The following is a 21200-nucleotide window of genomic DNA, read 5'->3' as shown; positions in this document are numbered from 1 at the left end:
AAGTATAAACATTATAACGCAAATTGTACTAAAATTCTTACTATGAGTGATTTTTGTACGAAAAACACTTTGATTAATTTTATTTAACTCTGTGTGACTTACCTTCGGAACAAACTTTTTAAAAACTAGTGAATTATTGTAAAATGTCCAAGCCTGTGTAACAGTAAACATAAAATTTTCTGTGATTAAGAAATCGATGTATCGTTAACTGATTTGTATCTCAACCTCAGGGCGCATACTGAAAGGTTCGCGCTCCCTCGAGGAATATTTTGGTTGAGCAGGGTAAAGAAAACCTCAAAGGTGAGTCTGAATAGGGATCATTGACATTCGCATAAATTATCGAGTAGTAACGAATACAATTATTGTATACAGTATAACAAAAGGTATTTTTGTTAGTATGTATACGATGTGTAAAGTAATGCATGCGTATGTTTATCACAGTTAGTGTACTTTGTACAGAGTGAAGTTTCCCATAGTTTTGCTTTGAAATTGTAAAAGTTAATATTTATAGAGGGTTTCTTGGTCGCAGATTGACTCCGTGTGGGGCTGGGCTTCGCCCCCGCTGCGCTTGCAGCTGGGAAACGCGCGCGGTCACAAAAGGTGCATTTGATGTGATTTTTTTTTATAAAAATACCCTCAAAGTACTGAAGTAGATCTCAATGTACATGCGACATGTTGAGGAAATAATTCACAATTTCCTTTTGCATCTCAATGTAGTAAAGGATTTATATTATAATAATAAGATTGTTTGTTATTTCAACATTCATAAATGTGGTTCGGGCAGAAGGTTACATCATTTGTAAGTCTTCATTGTTTCCTTGTATAATATTTATGTAACTGAATGGCTTATATTCAATAACATTGGTATTGCATACCTCGTCAAAGTAAATTATAATTTTATCTGTAACTTTCAAGTAGTGAAATTTACAGTATATTATTGAAATACTTTTACATATTTCCGAGAAAGGTTCTAGATTATTCTGACTTGTTATATTTTGAGATAATAAATTGTACCTTATTGGGGAGTGGAATATGATTTTAAAGTAAAAAATAATTTGATGGATCTAAACAGGTATGGGATGAATAGACTTATCATCTTTAATTTATAATTTTCTCTCTCTATTTTTTTGTTTTTTTGTAGTGTTAATCTTGTGTATGAAACTAATAATAATCAGTTTGTATCAAAGCATTGACTATTATTTTCTTATCATTCTCGCATGCATTACTATTAATAAATAAAAATGTTTATAACAACTGACTATTTATGTTTAATATCAAGGATGGGCGAAGGGGGTTCGCCGGGCGGGGTCGGAGGGGTAGGGGGCAGCGGCGCGCGGCTCTCGCACACATCGGAGAAGCACCCGAGAGCCATCCTGGGTGAGCTGTCGGCGCTGCGGAGGCATCGGGAGCTCTGTGATGTGGTGCTCAATGTGGCTAATAGGAAATTGTTTGCACACAGGTGCGTTATTATTTTACATCTTTGCATTTTGTATTATGTCTAATTTAAAGAAATCTGGATCTAATATCAGGTAAGGGGATAAGCATGTTTCATTTATTAGTCTGCAATTGAATTCCATTAAATGCAAGCAGTTAATGCAAGTAGTTTTTTGTCTGTACCCTGGTATATTTGTTTATCTGTTAGTGATGCTACATATAACTAATTCCGTTTAACGATAATTATGCTATGATATTGTTAACTCTTAAATGGAAATGGAAGCCAAAGATTAAGTACATTGATAAATTAAGGAAGTGATTAATGCTAAAAATTAACAATACATAAAGCCAAGGCAAAGTGGATGTGAATGTTAACAAGTACACAAGGTCATTAATTAATTATGTTTTGATTGTTATCACTGAAGTGATAAGGTCTGTATTTCATTTATTAATTTTTCCAAGTGAATCTATAATACAAAAATGAATTGCAAAATGTGTTGGTAAGTGCATAACTCGAGGACTGAATCGTTTCCCTAATTCTTTCTTTATAATATTCCTTAAAGTATGAGGATGGTTCTAATGGAGAGAAAACATAAAAATGTACCATGGGCGAAGCTGGGGCGGACTCCTAGTATTATATAGATTTAACAGGTATTTCTTCAAAAACAATCCATAAAAATAAATAATGTAAAACTCGTGTTATCAATGATGAATCAAAAACCTAAGTTTAATTCACATATGTAACTAATATTGAATGTACAGAATGTTGAGCAAATACCTTGTCTTCAATGCATGAAGTGACACAAGGTCAGCTTCCCAAGAGGTTGCTAGTTGTATTGATATGAAGCCTTAGTTATAATTGAAGTTCAGTGTAATTGTGTTGATTAAGTTTAGGTATTAACCTGCATTTCGATGTGTCAATGTTGCATGAAATAAAAAGTACAATAAAACATACCACATGCGTCTCCATGACATGCGTCTCCATGACATGCGTCTACATCACTTTAAAATCATTTAACTTAAAAATTATCTTTAATTCTCAAAGTTTTGGCATCAAATTTAAAATAATATATTTATTGTCTCACTGTTAGCTAGAGCTCTCACCTAATACTAGCATAAATAAAGATATAAGTTTTTCGATTAGATCTATGTTGGAGACGATACAATACATATTGAGCTAGAAACCCCACAATGTACTTTAGGGTTATCATATCAGCAAGTAACCTGGCTACTTACGAACACTAAAGCTTGGATTTTCAAATACAATGACGTCAATAAAAACGTCACATAGCCGCTTGCGATTGGGCCATGCTTGTACTCCCGTCCATTTAGCAAAAATTATAAATTTATTTATTAAATATATTCGTGAACTGTGTTGTGGGGTAGGGTGATCCTGTCAGCATGCAGCCCGTACTTCCGCGCGATGTTCACGGGCGAGCTGGCGGAGTCGCGCGCCACAGAGGTCACCATCCGCGACGTGGACGAGCACGCCATGGAGCAGCTCATCGAGTTCTGCTACACCGCGCATATTGTCGTCGAAGAGAGCAATGTCCAGGTACGTGTTGTATTCATGAATGTATAAGGGATTTTTTTTCTGTCAAGTTGTCGTTGTTGTTGTGTTGGCAAGAAAGAGTTGGAAAGTTGGAAGCAAATACTCGGCTTGGATCGCAGAGCTAATTAAGAGAAGAGATTTATTAAATTGTGATGTTCAAATGCCGTTAAGTGTGTAGCCTAGCGTCTATGATTAGGTTTTCTGATTAAGAGAAAAAAGTTTCAGAATAATTTTGCAGCTTTGTTCGGAAATTGTAGAGATAGATTGAATGAATGAACGTAGAGATAGTTTAATTCTTGATGGAGAAGAATGAGAATGAGAGAATGAGAGTGAGAATAGCATGTCAGTTAATAAATTTGTTGGTTCTACAAACAATCATTATCCAGGATAATAGGATATAGAGTAAGATTCATTTATGCTTCGAAAATTCAGAAATGTATGTATTTCTAACATATGATGTATGGTGTTGCAGGCCCTCCTGCCCGCGGCGTGCCTGCTGCAGCTGCAGGAGATCCAGGACGTGTGCTGCGAGTTCCTCAAGCGGCAGCTGGACTGCTCCAACTGCCTCGGCATCAGAGCCTTCGCCGACACGCATTCGTGCCGCGAGCTGCTCAGGATCGCCGATAAGTTCACACAGCAGAACTTTCCAGAGGTGACATTTTGCTACTAAGTGATGATTTTTGGCATGAATTATCTTTAAGAGATATTGATATGTATGCAAGGGGAAGTTTGAAAACAAATTTTAAATGTTTTGTAAAAACAAATGTTTGTTTGCAGTAACACAAATATATTCTCTTGCTGTTAAAGCATGTGAAAATATTCTAAAAATTAAAATCTTTGTAAAAATCTGAAAATCTCTATTGATATGACACATAAGAGTCACTTTGCACCTTTCACCAATAATAAAACAATTTGAAATGAACTCTTTTTCCCAAGACATAACAGTCACTCTCTAACATTACCCTGTATAATGTGCAATAGTATAACAATCTGAAATAAACCCTATTGCATTAGACATAAGAGTCACTTTGCACCTTTCACCAATAATAAAACAGTCTGAAATGAACTCTTTTTCCCAAGACAATAGACACTTTCTAACATCACCCTGTATAATGTTCAATCTGAAATGAACCCTATTGCATTAGCCATAAGAGTCACGTTTGTAACATCACAAATGTGCAGGTGATGGAGAGCGAGGAGTTCCTACTGCTGCCGGCGGCGCAGCTGATCGACATCGTGTCATCGGACGAGCTCAACGTGCGCTCGGAGGAGCAGACCTTCCAGGCGGTCATGTCCTGGGTCAAGTACAACGTGGCCGAGCGACGGCAGCACCTCGCGCAGGTAAGGGATATTTATTTAAGGTTTCCAGTAAAATTACATTTTGCATAGCTTATTTTACATGGTTTATCTGTACCTTTAATTACAGGAAATGAGAGTTTATTTTAATTATAAGTACATAATTTATTAAAAATAGTTTTTTTAATGTTCAGTCTGTGTTGTCAAAAGTGTTGTTGAAAGTGTTGGCGATACAACCATCTTTTCAAGTTTTACATGTAAAGCTTATCAACACTGTCTGTTTTCCTGCTTTAAATATTAGACATTTTATGCCAGGAAAGGTCTACACAACTTACTAATGTTGCTATAATATAATATGGGACCTACACTTTTATGCCAGGAAATGTTTGTATGACTAATGTTGCCATAATCTGTAAATGCTGTAAAATTTTTGACTGAATTTTATTACTGAAGGTGTACCACAAATCGACATTTACAAAAAAAAAAGTTTCTTATATCACATGCAATGGAACACCATTGCAGGTGCTGCAGCACGTGCGACTACCGCTGCTGAGCCCCAAGTTCCTGGTGGGCACGGTGTCGGCCGAGCTGCTGATCCGCGCGGACGACGCGTGCCGCGACCTGCTGGACGAGGCCAAGAACTACCTGCTGCTGCCGCAGGAGCGCCCGCTCATGCAGGGGCCCCGCACGAGGCCCAGGAAGCCCACAAGGAGAGGTCAGTTCATAGTTCAGTAAGGGATAATGCAAATTTTGACGTGACAACGTCTTATTCTTATAATTCGATAAAGCCGGCTGCACGCACGAAAAAACATGACTCATGCGGCGTTACCTCGCTCTGAGGCGTTCCATGTAAGACTTGAAGTGCAAGCGAGAGCGCGGAAAGAGCGACAAAGAAGCACAATCGGACGTTGTCACGTTCAACTATCGTCAGTAAACCGACTTTACAGACAACCAATTTTTTTTTATTTGATAAAATTTAATTGGAATTTTCTGTAGTACAAGAAATTTTTATTTAGGCAATTTTTTTTTTAAATATTTCATATCGGAATTTTGCCCGCGGCTTCGCTCGCGTTTTGAAATAAAAACAAATAGAAATTTCTGGGATAAAAAGTATCCTTTGTGTTTGTCCAAGTCCCTCGATGTGTGTGCAAAATTGGTTCAGCAGGTGCGTGAAGGTGACAAATAAACATACAAAAATTTTCCATTCGCAATATTAGTATGATAGGGTCGATACATAAGTCAACCCAAATTAGAATGACTGTATAACTCGATATCTATCTCTAAACGATTCAATACGTGCGGAAGCGTGCTCAACTTTGAATTTGGTATATTTAGCGTTGTATTTGTTCATTGTTACATATTATTGTTTGTGCGTGTGCAGGCGAGGTGCTGTTCGCGGTGGGCGGGTGGTGCTCGGGCGACGCGATCGCGTCGGTGGAGCGCTTCGAGCCGGCGTCGGGCGACTGGAAGATGGTCGCGCCCATGTCCAAGCGGCGCTGCGGCGTGGGCGTGGCCGTGCTGCACGACCTGCTGTACGCCGTGGGCGGCCACGACGGACAGAGCTACCTCAACAGCATCGAGCGCTACGACCCGCAGACCAACCAGGTGCGCCATTTTATTATTAGTTATGATCACAATTTTACTAAATTACTGGTGACGTTGTAACCGGTAAAGCTGAGCACACTCAGGGATGAACCAAGCTACTGACAACTACAAGTACATGTGCATTGTCTTTTTTATATTTTATTGTTGTATATGTTTTAAAAAATAATTTCCTTCTTTACTATGCTCAATCCCTTTACATTGGTCCTTCGAACCGGATCAAATTTTCATGAACTCAACAATGTTTTTATAATGTTTTATGATGTTTATTTATTAACATGTTGTTTATAACGTCTGTGTTTCCAGTGGTGTGGTGCAGTAGCCCCGACGTCGTCTTGCCGCACGTCGGTGGGCGTGGCCGTGCTGGACGGCGCGCTGTACGCGGTGGGCGGGCAGGACGGCGTGCAGTGCCTCAACCACGTGGAGCGGTACGACCCCAAGGAGAACCGCTGGACCAAGGTGCGTGTGCGCAGTTGGCCCACGAAAAGCTTCCTTGCTGCAGTTTTGTTTGGAGATGAAGAGAAGAAGCGAAGAAATTTTCATATTTCTGCTTGTTTTTTAAACGACCATAATTTAAAACAACTACTATGTTTGCCTGACCTACCAACGACGTCGACGTCGACTTTCAGGACACCCTGTATATATTACTATGTTATTTATTTAGGAATGTTATATTTTCATATCACAAACAATCTCTTTCCTAGCAATTTCATTTAATAACTTTTATAAAACACATCAAAATAATTGAATTTCCCTACTAAAGTGTATGTGTGTTACAGGTGGCCGCGATGACGACGCGGCGGCTGGGCGTGGCGGTGGCCGTGCTGGGGGGATACCTGTACGCGGTGGGCGGCTCCGACGGACAGTCGCCGCTTAACACCGTGAGCACACAATACATAATAGTAGCTAAACGCTACAGAACGGACACTCTCCGCCTCCCGCCAAAATTAAACACTTACCTCACCCCGCGCGATCGTGATTAAAATGGGCCACATTTTTCTGCAAGGACGATCGATAATTGACAACATTAATCAAATTGACTTAAAGTAATTTTATTATTTTGGATTTGTGATTATCGTTTTTCGTAGAAAATGGTTAGATATTTTGCTGTTTACAGATGTATTTCATCAGAAAAACGCGATTTTTTTTACGCTAGTCACAAATGTGCCAACCATAAAGCGTTAACACACACATTTGCAGTCTCTACAGTGTGACTGTCAAAACGATAATTTTGTATGGAGTCTCCGGGGTGTGCCGTGAGCATCACTCTTTCTGAGCTAAAATCACATTTGATTGACCTTCCTTCGACAAAAGTAACATACTCAATGAACCAACTAAAGTCCACACTGCACACTAGACGACACTCCTAGTACAAAACTTGTACACAAAACGCGCGCCAGCAGATACGAGACACTAGACGTACTTCACGATACACATGGCACTAGACACATCACTACTACATACAAGTCACGAGACACTAAAAAAGTGTCACGATACACGAGACACTGGAAACGTGTCACTATACACTAGTCACGTGACACGTGTCACTATATACTAGGCACGAGACACATGTAACTATACACTAGACACGTGACACGTATCACTACTATAAATAACACTTGCTACTTATTCTCAATGTTGCCTATAACAAAAACATAAACAAAAAAGACGTGTGACACTCGGGGACTGCCGCGGTAAAGCTATTGCACGCTATGCCTTCAAGCCACACCTCCGCGCTCGTTGGAGTGGGGAGCGTGAGGTTTTTTCGTTACTAAATTTCTGGATTCGGTCCCCGCGCTCAAGGCCCGCGATAGAAGCTATGCAGTAGCTTAAAAAAAGGAAATAAACTACATAATATTATGTATAATTTATATAAATAACTGTGCAGGTGGAGCGCTACGACCCGCGCGCGAACAAGTGGACGAGTGTGGCGGCCATGTCCACGCGCCGCAAGCACCTCGGCTGCGCTGTTTTTGATGGACAGATATATGCTGTGGGCGGGAGAGATGATTGCACTGAACTGAGCTCCGCGGAACGGTAGGTTGTGTTATTTGTGTGTTACTAAGTAATAGTGTTACTAAGGAGTATGTTGCTTTTTTTCGTTGGGTAAGTGTGGACCTGCCAAACAAACATTTATGGATAGCTAGTGTACATGAGTGCAAATTAGTTAATGAATTAATAAGAAAGACAGACTTCGGTTTGATTTTTTTTCTAATTTTGAAGGTAGTTTAATTTTTTGTTAAAAGTTAATTTAAAGGTTATATATTTTTCTTTGCGTCAGGGATTACTTTTATTTTTGTACAAATACATGTGCAAACATGCAAACCACCCAGTCTTCATATTATTTATATATTTATTTATTTGTTCGTGTTAAGGTACGAGCCATCAACGGACACGTGGTCCCCTGTAGTGGCGATGACGTCACGGCGCAGTGGCGTAGGACTCGCCGTAGTCAACGGGCAGCTCTATGCGGTGGGAGGGTTTGATGGCACCGCCTATCTTAAGTCTATCGAGGTGAGATGTGGTTATATTGTAGACCGGACTCTCAGTGGAGTTTCGTTTGCAAAAATAGCGGACCTAAATCTGACTTCTGATATATATTGTATAGATCCCAGACATTCTATAGACAGATGTTGCCAACCAGTTTTGTGGTCCCCCTCTCCCCACCCCAGTAATTAAATATGGCATACAAAGAAAAAAATAAAAATTTCCAAAACATGCCGTGTGGGGTATCAAATGAAAGAACTTATTGAGTAGATCACGAATATATAGCATAGTGCATACTATAACATTTCTTACACTTTCTCTAAGATTTTTTAGAAAATTTACGAAAATGCTCCATTTTTGAGTTAACTTTAAACCACTATAGATTGAAAACTCATGAATATATTTTTTAAATTATTATTTTAAATAATTAACAATAGTCCATTGTTTACGATTGAATAGTTCGTAATAGTTCGTAGTGAGCTATATGTATGTGGTGGATTTGATGACCCCACAAAATGTTTTAAATTGCAAGGCGCAACTTTCACTGAAGTCACCGATTTGAAATCTAATCACACAGAGGCTGATTCAAGAATTTTCTGCCATATTTTTCATTCTGTCAAACACAACGATAGTGCAGAGATAATTATTCTAAGCCCTGACACCGATATTTTTGTATTAGGCCTTTATTTCTGGCATAAACTTGAAAATATACTCGTCATCTTTGAATGCTCCCCCCACTCCCCCATGCAACTATTTCACTGTACGAACTATTGAATCGTAAACAATGGAATGGTTAATTATTTAAAATAATAATTTAAAAAATATATTCATGAGTTTTCAATCTATAGTGGTTTAAAGTTAACTCAAAAATGGAGCATTTTCGTAAATTTTCTAAAAAATCTTAGAGAAAGTGTAAGAAATGTTATAGTATGCTATATATTCGTGATCTACTCAATAAGTTCTTTCATTTGATACCCCACACGGCATGTTTTGCAAATTTTTATTTTTTTCTTTGTATGCCATATTTAATTACCGGGGAGGGGGGAGGGGGACCACAAAACTGGTTGGCAACATCTGTCTATAGGATGTCTGGGATCTATACAATATATATCAGAAGTCAGATTTAGGTCCGCTATTTTTGCAAACGAACATCTCCTTGGAGCCTGCTCTATTGTGTACTTTGTATGATTAGTTTATGCATTAGCTTATGCATTAGCTTATGCATTAGTAGATTAATTAAAATTATAGAATTGGTATTTACTGGAATCAATGTAGCTTTTACGTTGACGAGATAAGAGATAGACACTACAGTATGAGTGTGTAACTTTGCATATTCTATTTCATTTCTAATTCTATAATATTGCTATCAATAAGGGTCATAAAACAACCTAAATTGTACGGAAGCCATTGTCGCGACTCCAATTCACCGATTTTTTTGTATTTCTTCCGTTCAGAATCAATCCCTTTCCCTTCTAAACTAAAATCCCATTTGATTGACATTCGATTGACCTTCCTTCGACACAAGTACATTACATAATACATAAACTAATATGTAATTCAAAATACATCCTTGCTAATAGTATATTTTGTCGTGTATTGCAGGTGTACGACCCGGAATCGAACCAATGGCGCTTGTGCGGCGCGATGAACTACCGGCGGCTCGGCGGCGGCGTCGGCGTCATGCGCGCGCCGCACCACGACACGCACTACATATGGTGAGACATACAGACATACATACATATTATACACAAATATCGCACTTACAAATCTATACACACGCGCATACAGACTTACCATGTTCATATACACACGAATACAAGCACGTACATGCACAAACACACATACAAATACGAACGCACACCCGTGCAGAAGTGCATATTTACATACGCATACTAAAACACCCACATACGTTTGTATACACACGCAAACTCAATGCTCACAAACATGTACAACCTCACACGCTATGATGCGCACATGACCACGCATGCACGCACACGCACACGTATAAATGTACTCGTTAGCACGTATAAACACTCATTGTTGTTAAGTTAATAATAGTAAAAATTTAAAATTAAACAATTTGTTATCCTTTAGTTACTCACATTTATTGGTACACCAAAAATTTACGTCACAGTATATTTAACACAGCAAATCTCATTTATTACACGTTTGATAATTCTTCTATTTTTCTGTTATTTTCTTGACTTCTAATCAACCAATTATACCAATAATATATTGTTTTGTTTCCAGGAATCGCAAAGACTCAGTGGTGTGACCGCAACATCACTACTAATACAAGGTTAAGTCGTTACTCAATTTATTTTATTGTTAAATCTATATTATAATTGACTATTTATAAATTAATGAAAATACAAATTTTAGAATATATTACATTGTCTTTTATTGAACCTCTTTAAAACATACAGGAAAAATATTTTTTTGTGATTGTAGTCATAAATATTCCCACTTATTCCTACTTGTATAATATACAAAACATTGAGAAAGCGTAATTATTAGTACAATTATTTTAAATAAAGCGACTAGAAAGAATACTTTTGCGAAGTATACTCCTTTTTCGGACAAAAAAAAATCTGGTGTATATTGAAGAGCAGAGATATTCTATTACAAACATATGAATTAATATAAAAATTAAGTAGCAATAGGCGGTGGTGAAGTCGCTTTATCAACGTGCGTTTCATCCTCCCCATCCTCAAGATCCTTTTCATCCTCGCCATCCCCGTTATCCTCGCCGGCATCCTCGCCCTCTCCATCTCCATCCCCTTCCGCAGCATCCACAACTTCATCTTCAGCCACTTCGGTGGATGTTTCTGTTGCGTTATCCTCGCCATCCTTAGTTTCGTGACGCTTCTGTAATATTTGAAAATATACATATTATGTGTTTGCAAAATAAATGCATTAAAATATCTATGTAATCTATACTGATATTATAAATGCGAAAGTAACTCTGTCTGTCTGTCTGTTAGTGTTACTCAATCACGCCTAAACTACTGAACCAATTTGCATCAAATTTGGTATGGAGATATTTTGATACCCGAGAAAGGACATAGGCTACCCTTTATTGCGAAATATGTACCACGGGCGAAGCCGGGGCGGACCTCTAGTAATATATAAATTGAACGTAATTAAATTGGCATTCTATTCGCACTAATATGTTTCAATTCACACGGAAAAATATAGTAAAGAAGTATTTTAAAAGGTACAGTTTGGCTGTAAGGCATAAAGAAATAATGAATTTATCAAAAATAAAGATTGCATTATTTAAGCTAGGAAACGAAGTAGATATTTACAGAAGAAACTGATTAAGTAACATTAAGAACACGCGCACTTTTTACACTTTCTGTAGGTACAAACCTTCTTCTTTTTCTTAGACTTCGGTTTAGGCTTATGTTCAGGCACGCTATAGCCAGGCGGGAAGAACCTCACACACTCCTCCTCCCCGATAACCGTGTCCTCGCTCACGTGGAGCGGGCCCAGTGTCAGGAGCTCCTCTGGAGGTCCGTCGGGGGGGATGTCTGAAGGGTCTACTAAAGCTGGTTCCGCTACGCCAACTGCTACCATTAGGGCGATTGTTTCTGAGCTGTGAAGGGATAAACAATTTAATGAATTATTATAGGAATTAATATCAAGGTTACCTTGTAAATGGCAAATTTGTGGCTTACTAGTAAGTTTATATTAGAAACTTGCAAACTTGCTTACATCTTTTCACGATAACAAACACGATGATTTACTTTATATAAAGTATTGAAAAAATATCGTGCGTTTTTGTGTTCCTATCTTAAGATGACCCAAAGTGATATCTTACTAATCCTTTTCCGGCCTCTCCTCATACTTATCAATGTTCTTGGCCAGTAATTTTGGCTCGTCTATATTAGCATCTGCGAAGAAGCCGTATCTGATCAAACGTTGGGAAAGCTTGGGCGACGATGTGACTGTGAGGATGGCGCGTCGTTGCCAAGCGCCGAAGATCATGAGTAAGTGGGGGGGCTCCGCGGGGGTGGGGGGTTCGACCACTGCTCCTACCATCTGGAAAAGGTTTAGATATGTGTTTGTACTGATAGGTTAAGTTACTGCAGACACGTGAAATGAATAGAAAATTGCACTTGCTTACACTTACACAATTATGCATTGATTATCGAAAACTATTTTAATTCAGTATACAGAAATAGTAGTAGTAGAAGTAGTCTCTATCCAACGATAGAGACTACTTATCTGTAACGAATGCATAGATATTTTTCCTAAAATAAATGCGGGTGAAATGGCGGGGCACTGCTAGTTTATTACAATATAACCTTAGGAAACAGTAGATCCAAAGCTGCCGCTCGCTGATGTCTGTCAGCGGGTACAAACAAGCCGGGTACGGTGTTCAACATTAACTCATCGGCTAGAAATTTTTTGGTTTCCCCTTCTTCTACCTCTATCCCATCACCGAACAATGCTTTACGTGCCAACTCTGTAAAATGTTACACTAATTAATAAGAGTATCTCTTCCCATCGCTGTTATTTTGTTATTACAAACATACATTCAAATATGAGTATAGGAGAAGAGAGAAAGCATATTATGATGTTAAATGTAACAATATATGACGTGATTTCATTTAGAATACAGTATAAAATACCTATAACATTCCCCTCTCGATCGGGCAACTTCTTGAGCAACAGCGTAAGGGAGGGTCTCTCTATGACCGCCGCGGCCGCATCCTCTGTGCCCAATGTTTCATCCTCCACGGAGAGGGCGCGGATATTGTCTTTTGTTAGCACTAGAGGGCATTTGTCTGCTATAATTACACCTGTTGAATGATAATTTTAATATAGGATTATAGACTAGAGATATTATTTACTTTATTAAATACACAGTAAAAATACGGCTTTCATGCCGCTCTGAATAGCTTTAGATAGTTACTATATTAAAAAAGGTTGGATTATTTTCACCTATAAATATAGATAGGCTAGATTCAAAGAAATTTCGTCAAGTTCTGACTTCAGAACGGATTTTGATATTTTTTATTGTAATAATGCCAAAGCGCGCATACCAAAAATACCTAACGATCAATTTAAACAAATAATAAAAAAATATTTACAAAAAATATGATGAGAGTACTTACCATACGGTTCAAGAGCATCAGACACCTTCCGCAAATGTTTCTGTGCATGCGGCATCATGAGCGCGGGGCACACATCATTAAAGTGCGCCTCTAGACGCTTCGCTCTCGCTTCGCGCCGTGCGGTGCGAGCGTTCGCCGCTGCTGTTGCTTCTTTCGCTCGCCTCGCTTCTAGAAGCTTCTCTTGGGCGAGTGCGACTTCCTGTAAATTGTGGGACATTGTAGATTTTTAGTTGAAGGCTTTTTACATAGAGCAATTTAGTGTGTATATTATACTGAAGTATATGAAGTATGTAGCATGTAGCATGTACGTAAGTCACGGTCGTGAGTCAGTCTCGAATAAAACTTATAACCGAACGGTTGTGTTTTCATTTAACTCCAAGCCTCTACCCATGCTTCAATACAAATAGAGGCGTGTAAATTCCTATCACCACTAAGAGCATGCTAAGAGTGAATTTATATCAGCTGCTTAAATGTTAAAGCTGTGAATGAAACTGGAAAATGAATCTTACACGAGATCATAATGATCTTGATTTAATGGTTAGCCTACAGGCTATAGCGGAGAATTATTTAAAAATAACGGTTACAAATTTAAATATGTATTATAAGCACTGCCTAGAAAACAAAGATGATTTTCTACAAAAACTGACTGACTGATTTGAGAATTGACCTGTTCCTGTGGGGTAAGCTCATGTGGCGCGCGCTGCACCCTCTCTCTCTCCCCTTTCCGCACTAACTCCTCGCTCTGCAGCTCCTGTTCTATGGTGCGCGTGAGACGAGGCGCGTCGGCACCGAACACCACGTTGAGCAGCTGACCAGCCTATATTATTATTTATTTAAGTATTAATATTGTTTCGTATAAAAGGCAATGATTTGTGGGAATTTTAGAGCTGACCATCCTGTGTGATTAGTAAAAATCCTGATAGATAAAGTGGTAAATAAACTGTTGTCTAAAGAAAGTAGACGATTTTTTAGACGTATAAAGTAGAGTAAATGCATTGTGGCGGGAAAATATATAACATGTTATCATCATTAACATCTTTAGCTTCAATGAACCGAAGAAGAAGACTACGTAGATGAATAAAATAATTAGCTGTTTCTCACGAAAGTACTGCACCGATTTTATTCCAAACAGATTACAATCTGTTACAAAATATGAGTTTTCCAAGTACCTACTGACCGATCGTACGCATTCATATTGTATTAGGTACTCTAGATTCTAAAACCGCATAATACCTACATGAAATCGACTGAATAAAACTTTAATGCAAAAATTGTGTAGGTATTGTTAACAGCTGTTTAATCGATACGGACCACACGGTGCCATTTCACCGCAAACCTCACATATCATTTATACATATACCTATTTATAACTGTATATAGAGCTACACATATGTATTAGTATTGTTACTAGTCTAGTCACAAGGACATTGGTATAGTATGGATTATCGCTAATCTTTACGTTTGGGGAATAGAGAATATAGAGAACAAGCTTGTTTGATTGATGAACGTTTAGGGCCAGGGATAACCCTGGGTAAAATAATAAACTTATGTTATTAGGAAAAGATGAGATTTTAATGGTAAAAGATTTTTTAAATAGGTCGTGTAGAGTTTGAGTTATATCGTAACAAACAATGAAATCTAAATCTCCTTAATCGGATTATTCATTTATTTATTTCTTTGTTTATTTAAAGATACACGATAAAGCCACGGGTAGAGTTAAAGAACCATATTTAACTTAGCAGCACATTATATAGGTTTTTATGTAGAAAATTAGAATCAAAGTGGGTTTTATTTGAATTCGTGACGGAAGCGCGCTAATTGCTAAAGTTTTACGAAGAAGAGTTTGAAAGTCATCAAATAAACTTGCTCTATAATTGTTTAATGACACATAAATTTTCTACTGATAATGTCAAAAGAAATAAAACTCTTACTCAAAATAATGTTGATAAAGTAGGTATAGTAGAGTCATTTTAAATATCTTTCAGTTAATTACCTACAAATATTTATTATCTCACCTTTCACCTTAGTACGTACCGCAAGTAACATCCATGTAGGTTCGCTGCGATTTCTGAATCTCTTCAAGCTTTCAATTGTATCAGCTTTCGCCTAGAAAATTAGAAATTAGATAAATAGATATAAACAGTATATTTATAATTCCTTTGATGATTTATTTGATATTTCAAACGCATTATCTATAAAAAAAAATTATTACTTCAAAGGTGTTTTCCATAATAAGCTCTATTTCAAGATTGTCGCACTCTTCGTAGATTTACCTGCACATTATGTTATTTATCTAGTAAGTTGTGATCTTACGATAGCGAGATGCAGGTTATCTCCGCCGATCTCCACTTTGATTTTCTTCAGGTTGCCGACCATGCCGATGCACGGGCCACACCACTCCGTATAAACGTCCACCACTATAGGTAGATAGTGTGAATTAAACATTTTAAAATATACATATAACTCTTACATTATTTTGACAATGTAGCGTCGCATAAAGCGCCTACCAATTGCTTACTCTAACACATTCAAAATTATTTTCTGAAATATTTATATCATAGGATTTTTTCGCATATAATTTTATCCCAAAAAATCTGGAAAGTTTTATACATCACATACATAGAAATATACGTCATAAATTAAACATGAACTTCCCCATAAATTACTTAAAGAAAAAGAAAACATTAGTACTTCTTGGTTCTTACACTACAACTTTATATCTCAATTCATCACATACCCAAAAGCCCGTCCCTCGCCAAGAACTTGTTCCACTCATCATCCGTGTTCAGCTCAGCCTGCAACTGCACCTGAGCGGCCTTCTTGCCTGCCCCCGCGGCGGCCAGCGCAGCGGCGTTCGCGACCGCGCACGTGATCGACATACCGACGAGTGCCGTGAGGTAGCATGGAACATATAGGATAGCGTATAATTTAGTGTTCGTATATGTTAAACTATAGTCAAAACGTAGACCAATAAAATTGGTATGTGTTTTTCAAAGGTAAGGTTAAGGTAAGGATTGAAGGTAAACGATAGTTGAACATAATAATTACTAATTAAGATCAGGAAAGATAAATGCAAGAGTTAGAGGCTCGCAATGAATTTATCAAAGTTTTAGAGATACCTGTGTAATGAGATAAATTTAACTAATTAGTAATTACCTAGGGCGTAAGAATGAAAAAAAGGGTTAAAAGTTTGTTTGTTAGGATCATTAAGGAAATGTTTACTTTTATTTAAAAGAAAATAGTAGATAAGGTGATAATATTAATCTAGACGAGTACGAAATTAATGGGATTTATCCCTATGTCATATCCTTAGGATCTATTATCCCATTATGTAGATATTACATATTCCATGTGCATGAAACATGATTTTCAAGCAACACATGCTTTAGCAGACTTTTGATAAAGCTTTTAACGCGGACAAAGTTAGTTATAAATCAATAAATGCTAGTCTCCAAATTTGGTTTTTGTGCTCGAAAATTTCACGAAAATGGTTACCGCAGAAGTGAGAACGTACTATTTGTTAAAACTGTTAAAAGCCGAAATTTAAGAAAATATTAATTCTTTCCTTAAATACATTTCAGTCTTTATTTAAAACAGCCGACATCTATAGTTGTACAAGTTTATAATTTGTGTATCTGTGTATTTCTGCTGTAAGAAGTTCACCTGAAAACCGACAGAGGGCTGTGAAACCACGTGAAATCTTTTGCTCAATATTCAGTGTTTATTGGAGAGATGGCGTTGTTGTGGCTTTTGCAAATTTTCAGTATATAATAGTACTGCACTAGCTTTCGGGCCGCGGCTTCGCTCGCTTTGTCTAAAACCTAATAAATTACATACTAAAACCTTCGTCGAGAATCACTCTATCTATTAAAAAATAACCGCCTAAAAATTTGTTGCGTAGTTTTAAAGATTTAGCATACATAGCCCATAGGGCCATAGGGACAGTCGCTTTTAAGGTGCTCTACCATATATAAGTCCTTTATATAGAGTCTAGAGCAGCCTATCGAATTTGTAAAAAATACTTTGATCAGAAATAGTTACTAATGTTTGGTTTATGAAACATATTTTTTTAAATAGAAAGGAATTAATTGTTGTTCGTTCGTTGTTACGTTACGATATTTTTGTTACCAAAAACAAACAACAAAACTCTGAATTATTTTCGTAACAAAACATGTTCTCAATCAATTTCCTTCAATAAAACTTTACCATCTACATGAATTTCGGAATTTGCGTGATTTAGACATTCGTAGCTAATCGGAAAATATCAGGTTTTTTCATAAATGGCGGATTCGCATGACTGAACGTCGCCGGGCGTGCTTCCTTCTATGATCATAATAAATTGCCGTTTATGGCATAACTTGGACAGAATTACTAATGAACTAGTAGCTACCAATGACAAGGAATATTGATAGTTTTTTGGTATGTATCCATGGAAGAATATTCTCAGACAATAAACAGGTAATCTTAAATTATTAAGCAATGAGAATTGGACATCTCATTTATATTCCTAGATAAAAATATGTTTTTATCTGCTATGGCAAAATGTAGATATTATGAATACAACTTACATATAGCTATTCCTATATATCAATACATACTACTATGATTATCATGAATATAAGGACACTATGAATACAAATGTCTTAGTTCTGCAAAGTCCAACAATTTTTATTCAACTAAAAACAATTCGTGCTCAAAAAAGTAACAAATTAGAAGAGAAAAATTATTTATTGCAGGATACTACAGAGCGCGTCAAATCGAATTTAGTGTAAATTCCTTATTATCAACGTTAAGTTTCAATATTATTTTCCATACAATGCTGTAGTTGTATATGTTTGTTTTAATTTTCTGTATATTAGATATCTCCTAAGGCTCAACAACATTATGGGAGAAATTTGAACTGCAAAAGCAAAACTAACGACCAAGTTATATTTCGTAAAAACAAACAGTGCTGTTTGCAGATTAATGTCACGAAACAGCTATTTGCTGATGTTGTTTGCTTTTGATTTCACGCTGTTACTAGTTTTTCCCCTGGGGTTGATTGTGTTAGAGAGGGATGGGTGTATGAGGAAAAGAGTAATAAATACCAGTGAAAATACCATTTAGCTTAAAATGAAAAGTTCCATTGTTGCTAAATGAAAGCTTTTAAGCTTATGTGGCACTTACAACTATTCATGTTACAAAATAAAAAAAATCGTTTATAAAAATAATACCTAAACATCAGAAAACGCTATTTCCTTAAAATTATAAGTCAAAACTAATACCTAGTTGAAAATAAGTGTATGTTATAAGCAACGTGGATTAAAATCACATTGTTCCTGAAATATCACATCATATTTAATGATGTTGTCTCATTATTAAATGACAAGGGTAGTAAAACGGGGTGAAAGTGAAAATTTCCATATTAAGGGAAGCGTATAAATAATTAAGGTGAGTATTAGTGGTGATGAGTCCAGTTGATTCTCAAGAGAGGGTTTAATGTTAAACTTTTTAACTCTTTATGTACACGGTTTATTGTATTTTAAAGGTTATAGCTGCCTATTTAAAATAGTGCACCTTTAAATATGTATATTACTACTCATATTATAAGTGAAAAAGTCATAAACTGGACGAGTTGCTACTATAAATTAAACAACAAATAAGTTCAGGAATTTCTGGGAGTATATCAGACAGATTGTGATGATAAGTAACAGTCAGGCTAAAAGAAATAACTGCTTATTAAAAGTTCAAAAAATTTACATAATTTAACAATATGCATATAACGAAATTAATTAACAAACCATATTATATGAACTCTAATTAACAATTATGATACTAACGTGATAACCGCATGTTGTGACCTGCCAATTATCCAATTATTTGGTTTTTCCACTTTACACTATAACACTTTACGCTTCACTTATTTCAGTACCGTTGATTTATATAAACACACTATTCGTTTTGGAGAAATATTTCCAGTTTCGGCGCTAGTAAATTTGGTAAATTTCAGGTGGACTCGACACTGTTTTTTTTCTTATTCCTTATTGTCATTTCTTTTATTGTAAAATCATTTTGAAATCGTATCTATTGTTGATTAGTAGACCATTGCTAGTTAGGATTGAACATATTAATTGAAATGAGAGGGAATTATGTTCTGAGATTTTAAAGGTCAAATGTAGAATATATCAAAGAAGATTTAAAAAAGCATGAGTTTAAAACGAACTGAATATCAAACTCTAGATTGAAAGTTGTCCTTCCATCTTCGCTAATAACCGTTGAAATGTTTGATTTTGTTTTGTTCTACTAATCTTTAATCCATAGTATGAAACTCTATTTGTGCTTTAGATGTAAACGCTTGAACTACTGGACCACATACTGGACCTATTTCGATACGCTTTTCACTGTTAGGAAGATACAGTAAGCCGATGTTTCTGACTAGCTATCGTTTCTCTTGGAAGATCTCGCAAGCAGGAGTTAGAAATAGAATTGCCACAATGTTCAGCTTCGGTATTTTCCCGAATTTCCATTAAGAGGCACTGAAGTGTTACGTCAGAGCACGGCTGTACAGGTCACAGTTGCTTAAAAAGAGCAAGGGAAAAGCATGGTTCCCGGGCAAGAGCCATCGCGGTACTGTAGTCTACGGTACGCGGCAATTAGTTGTTACGGGCACGCGATCTTCCCCATGACGACTTTGCATAATTCCACTATATTCATTTGCCTGATTTATGGCCCGCGCGCTTTTCGGAGACATTGATTGTCCCGTGTCCTCGCTCGATTCGAGTTTAATCCGTTCCAAATTGTAATTAATCGCTTTTGTTTTGTGTCGTGCTTGGTTGTGTTCTGTTCTGTATTCTTGTTCTGACGATTTGAATCGGTTTTTACTAGACGATTTGTCAAGTCGTGCTTTGAAAATAGCTTAAAGTTTATTTGAAACATTCATCACAATATTTAAAATTTCTTTGGCTACGTTGGGATTTGCTTTGTTAATCTATCAAGCAAAAACCAGCAGCAGATTTGAAATTGGTATGCGCATAGATTATAGCCCTGAATATAAAGGCTTTCCGAGTAAAAAGCTCGGAAAGCACGAGAGCGTTTGCAGATTAAAATTATAGTATCAAGCAATAGTATTATAAACAAAAATAGGTTATTAATGCTCCGGAAGGGGCACGTCGAAATGTGGCTAATTTGCCACATTTATTTTTTTTCCAATCGCGATAGTTCAATCAAGCCATCTTGCTTTGTCGTCTTATAGTGTGTTTGTGTGTCGCTTATGAATATCACATGTTGTGTTGGTAACCTATCTACACTTTTTACTTACAAGAACATTCTATTAAAACTGAATACGTAAGTTTCTTCATCCTGCAACTACTACCACTAATAGTGAGCTACACCAGCGTTCATTACGTGCGAAAGAAAGCTAATTATCCGATCCTGTCCCAAACTTGACACAGCTGATAACAATACACCCCATAACAAGTGATTAATTGGCCAGTTTGACCCGGGGCCAATCTCTGCGGCTGACAGGGACGATGCGGAACCGCCTAATTGAGGTGCGACTTGATTAGCTGCCTCTTATGATGACGGTAATGATAATGATGTTTGGGATTTAAGACTGAGTGTAGCTGACATATTCGGTGTAAATTCGAGCAACTATATGGCACGCCTATATGAAAGATGAAATTTGAAAAATAAATTGTAATTATTATTTAGTTTAAAATTGATTGTTA

At 36.9% G+C, this 21200-nt stretch overlaps 2 protein-coding genes across 3 annotated transcripts; one reads left to right on the top strand and one right to left on the bottom strand.

The window, feature by feature from the left end:
- The first annotated feature begins 115 nt into the window (after positions 1–115).
- On the top strand, positions 116–10762 carry dbo (Kelch-like protein diablo). 2 transcript variants are annotated; one of them, XM_090116727.1, is made up of 14 exons: positions 116–300; positions 530–600; positions 1280–1459; positions 2821–2989; positions 3459–3638; positions 4169–4327; positions 4805–4997; positions 5664–5887; positions 6191–6343; positions 6664–6765; positions 7773–7921; positions 8260–8398; positions 9974–10086; positions 10622–10762. In XM_090116727.1, the coding sequence occupies exons 3-14, from the start codon at positions 1281–1283 to the stop codon at positions 10644–10646; spliced, it is 1785 nt and encodes a 594-aa protein (XP_089972853.1). In that variant the 5' UTR covers positions 116–300; positions 530–600; position 1280; the 3' UTR covers positions 10647–10762. The 2 variants fall into 2 exon arrangements, with proteins under 2 accessions (XP_089972853.1, XP_089972848.1); XM_090116722.1 differs by lacking the exons at positions 116–300; positions 530–600 and adding an exon at positions 863–1072.
- A 66-nt stretch (positions 10763–10828) lies between these two features.
- Positions 10829–16373, bottom strand: LOC149910788 (uncharacterized). Its single transcript, XM_090116738.1, has 10 exons — positions 16232–16373; positions 15808–15911; positions 15529–15600; positions 14162–14311; positions 13495–13693; positions 13009–13179; positions 12682–12842; positions 12195–12415; positions 11744–11969; positions 10829–11239 (listed from the first exon to the last, which is right to left on the bottom strand). The coding sequence occupies exons 1-10, from the start codon at positions 16371–16373 to the stop codon at positions 11021–11023; spliced, it is 1665 nt and encodes a 554-aa protein (XP_089972864.1). The 3' UTR covers positions 10829–11020.
- Between the last annotated feature and the right edge of the window lie 4827 nt (positions 16374–21200).

This window comes from Colias eurytheme, chromosome 2 (genome assembly GCF_061535395.1).
Source record: "Colias eurytheme isolate Ceu_HAF_F1 chromosome 2, ilColEury1 Martin Lab GWU primary, whole genome shotgun sequence".
In the NCBI taxonomy this organism is placed as follows: Eukaryota; Metazoa; Arthropoda; class Insecta; order Lepidoptera; family Pieridae; genus Colias; species Colias eurytheme.
The sequence above is the reverse complement of the archived record's forward strand: the minus strand, read 5'-3'. Positions and strand labels throughout refer to the sequence as shown.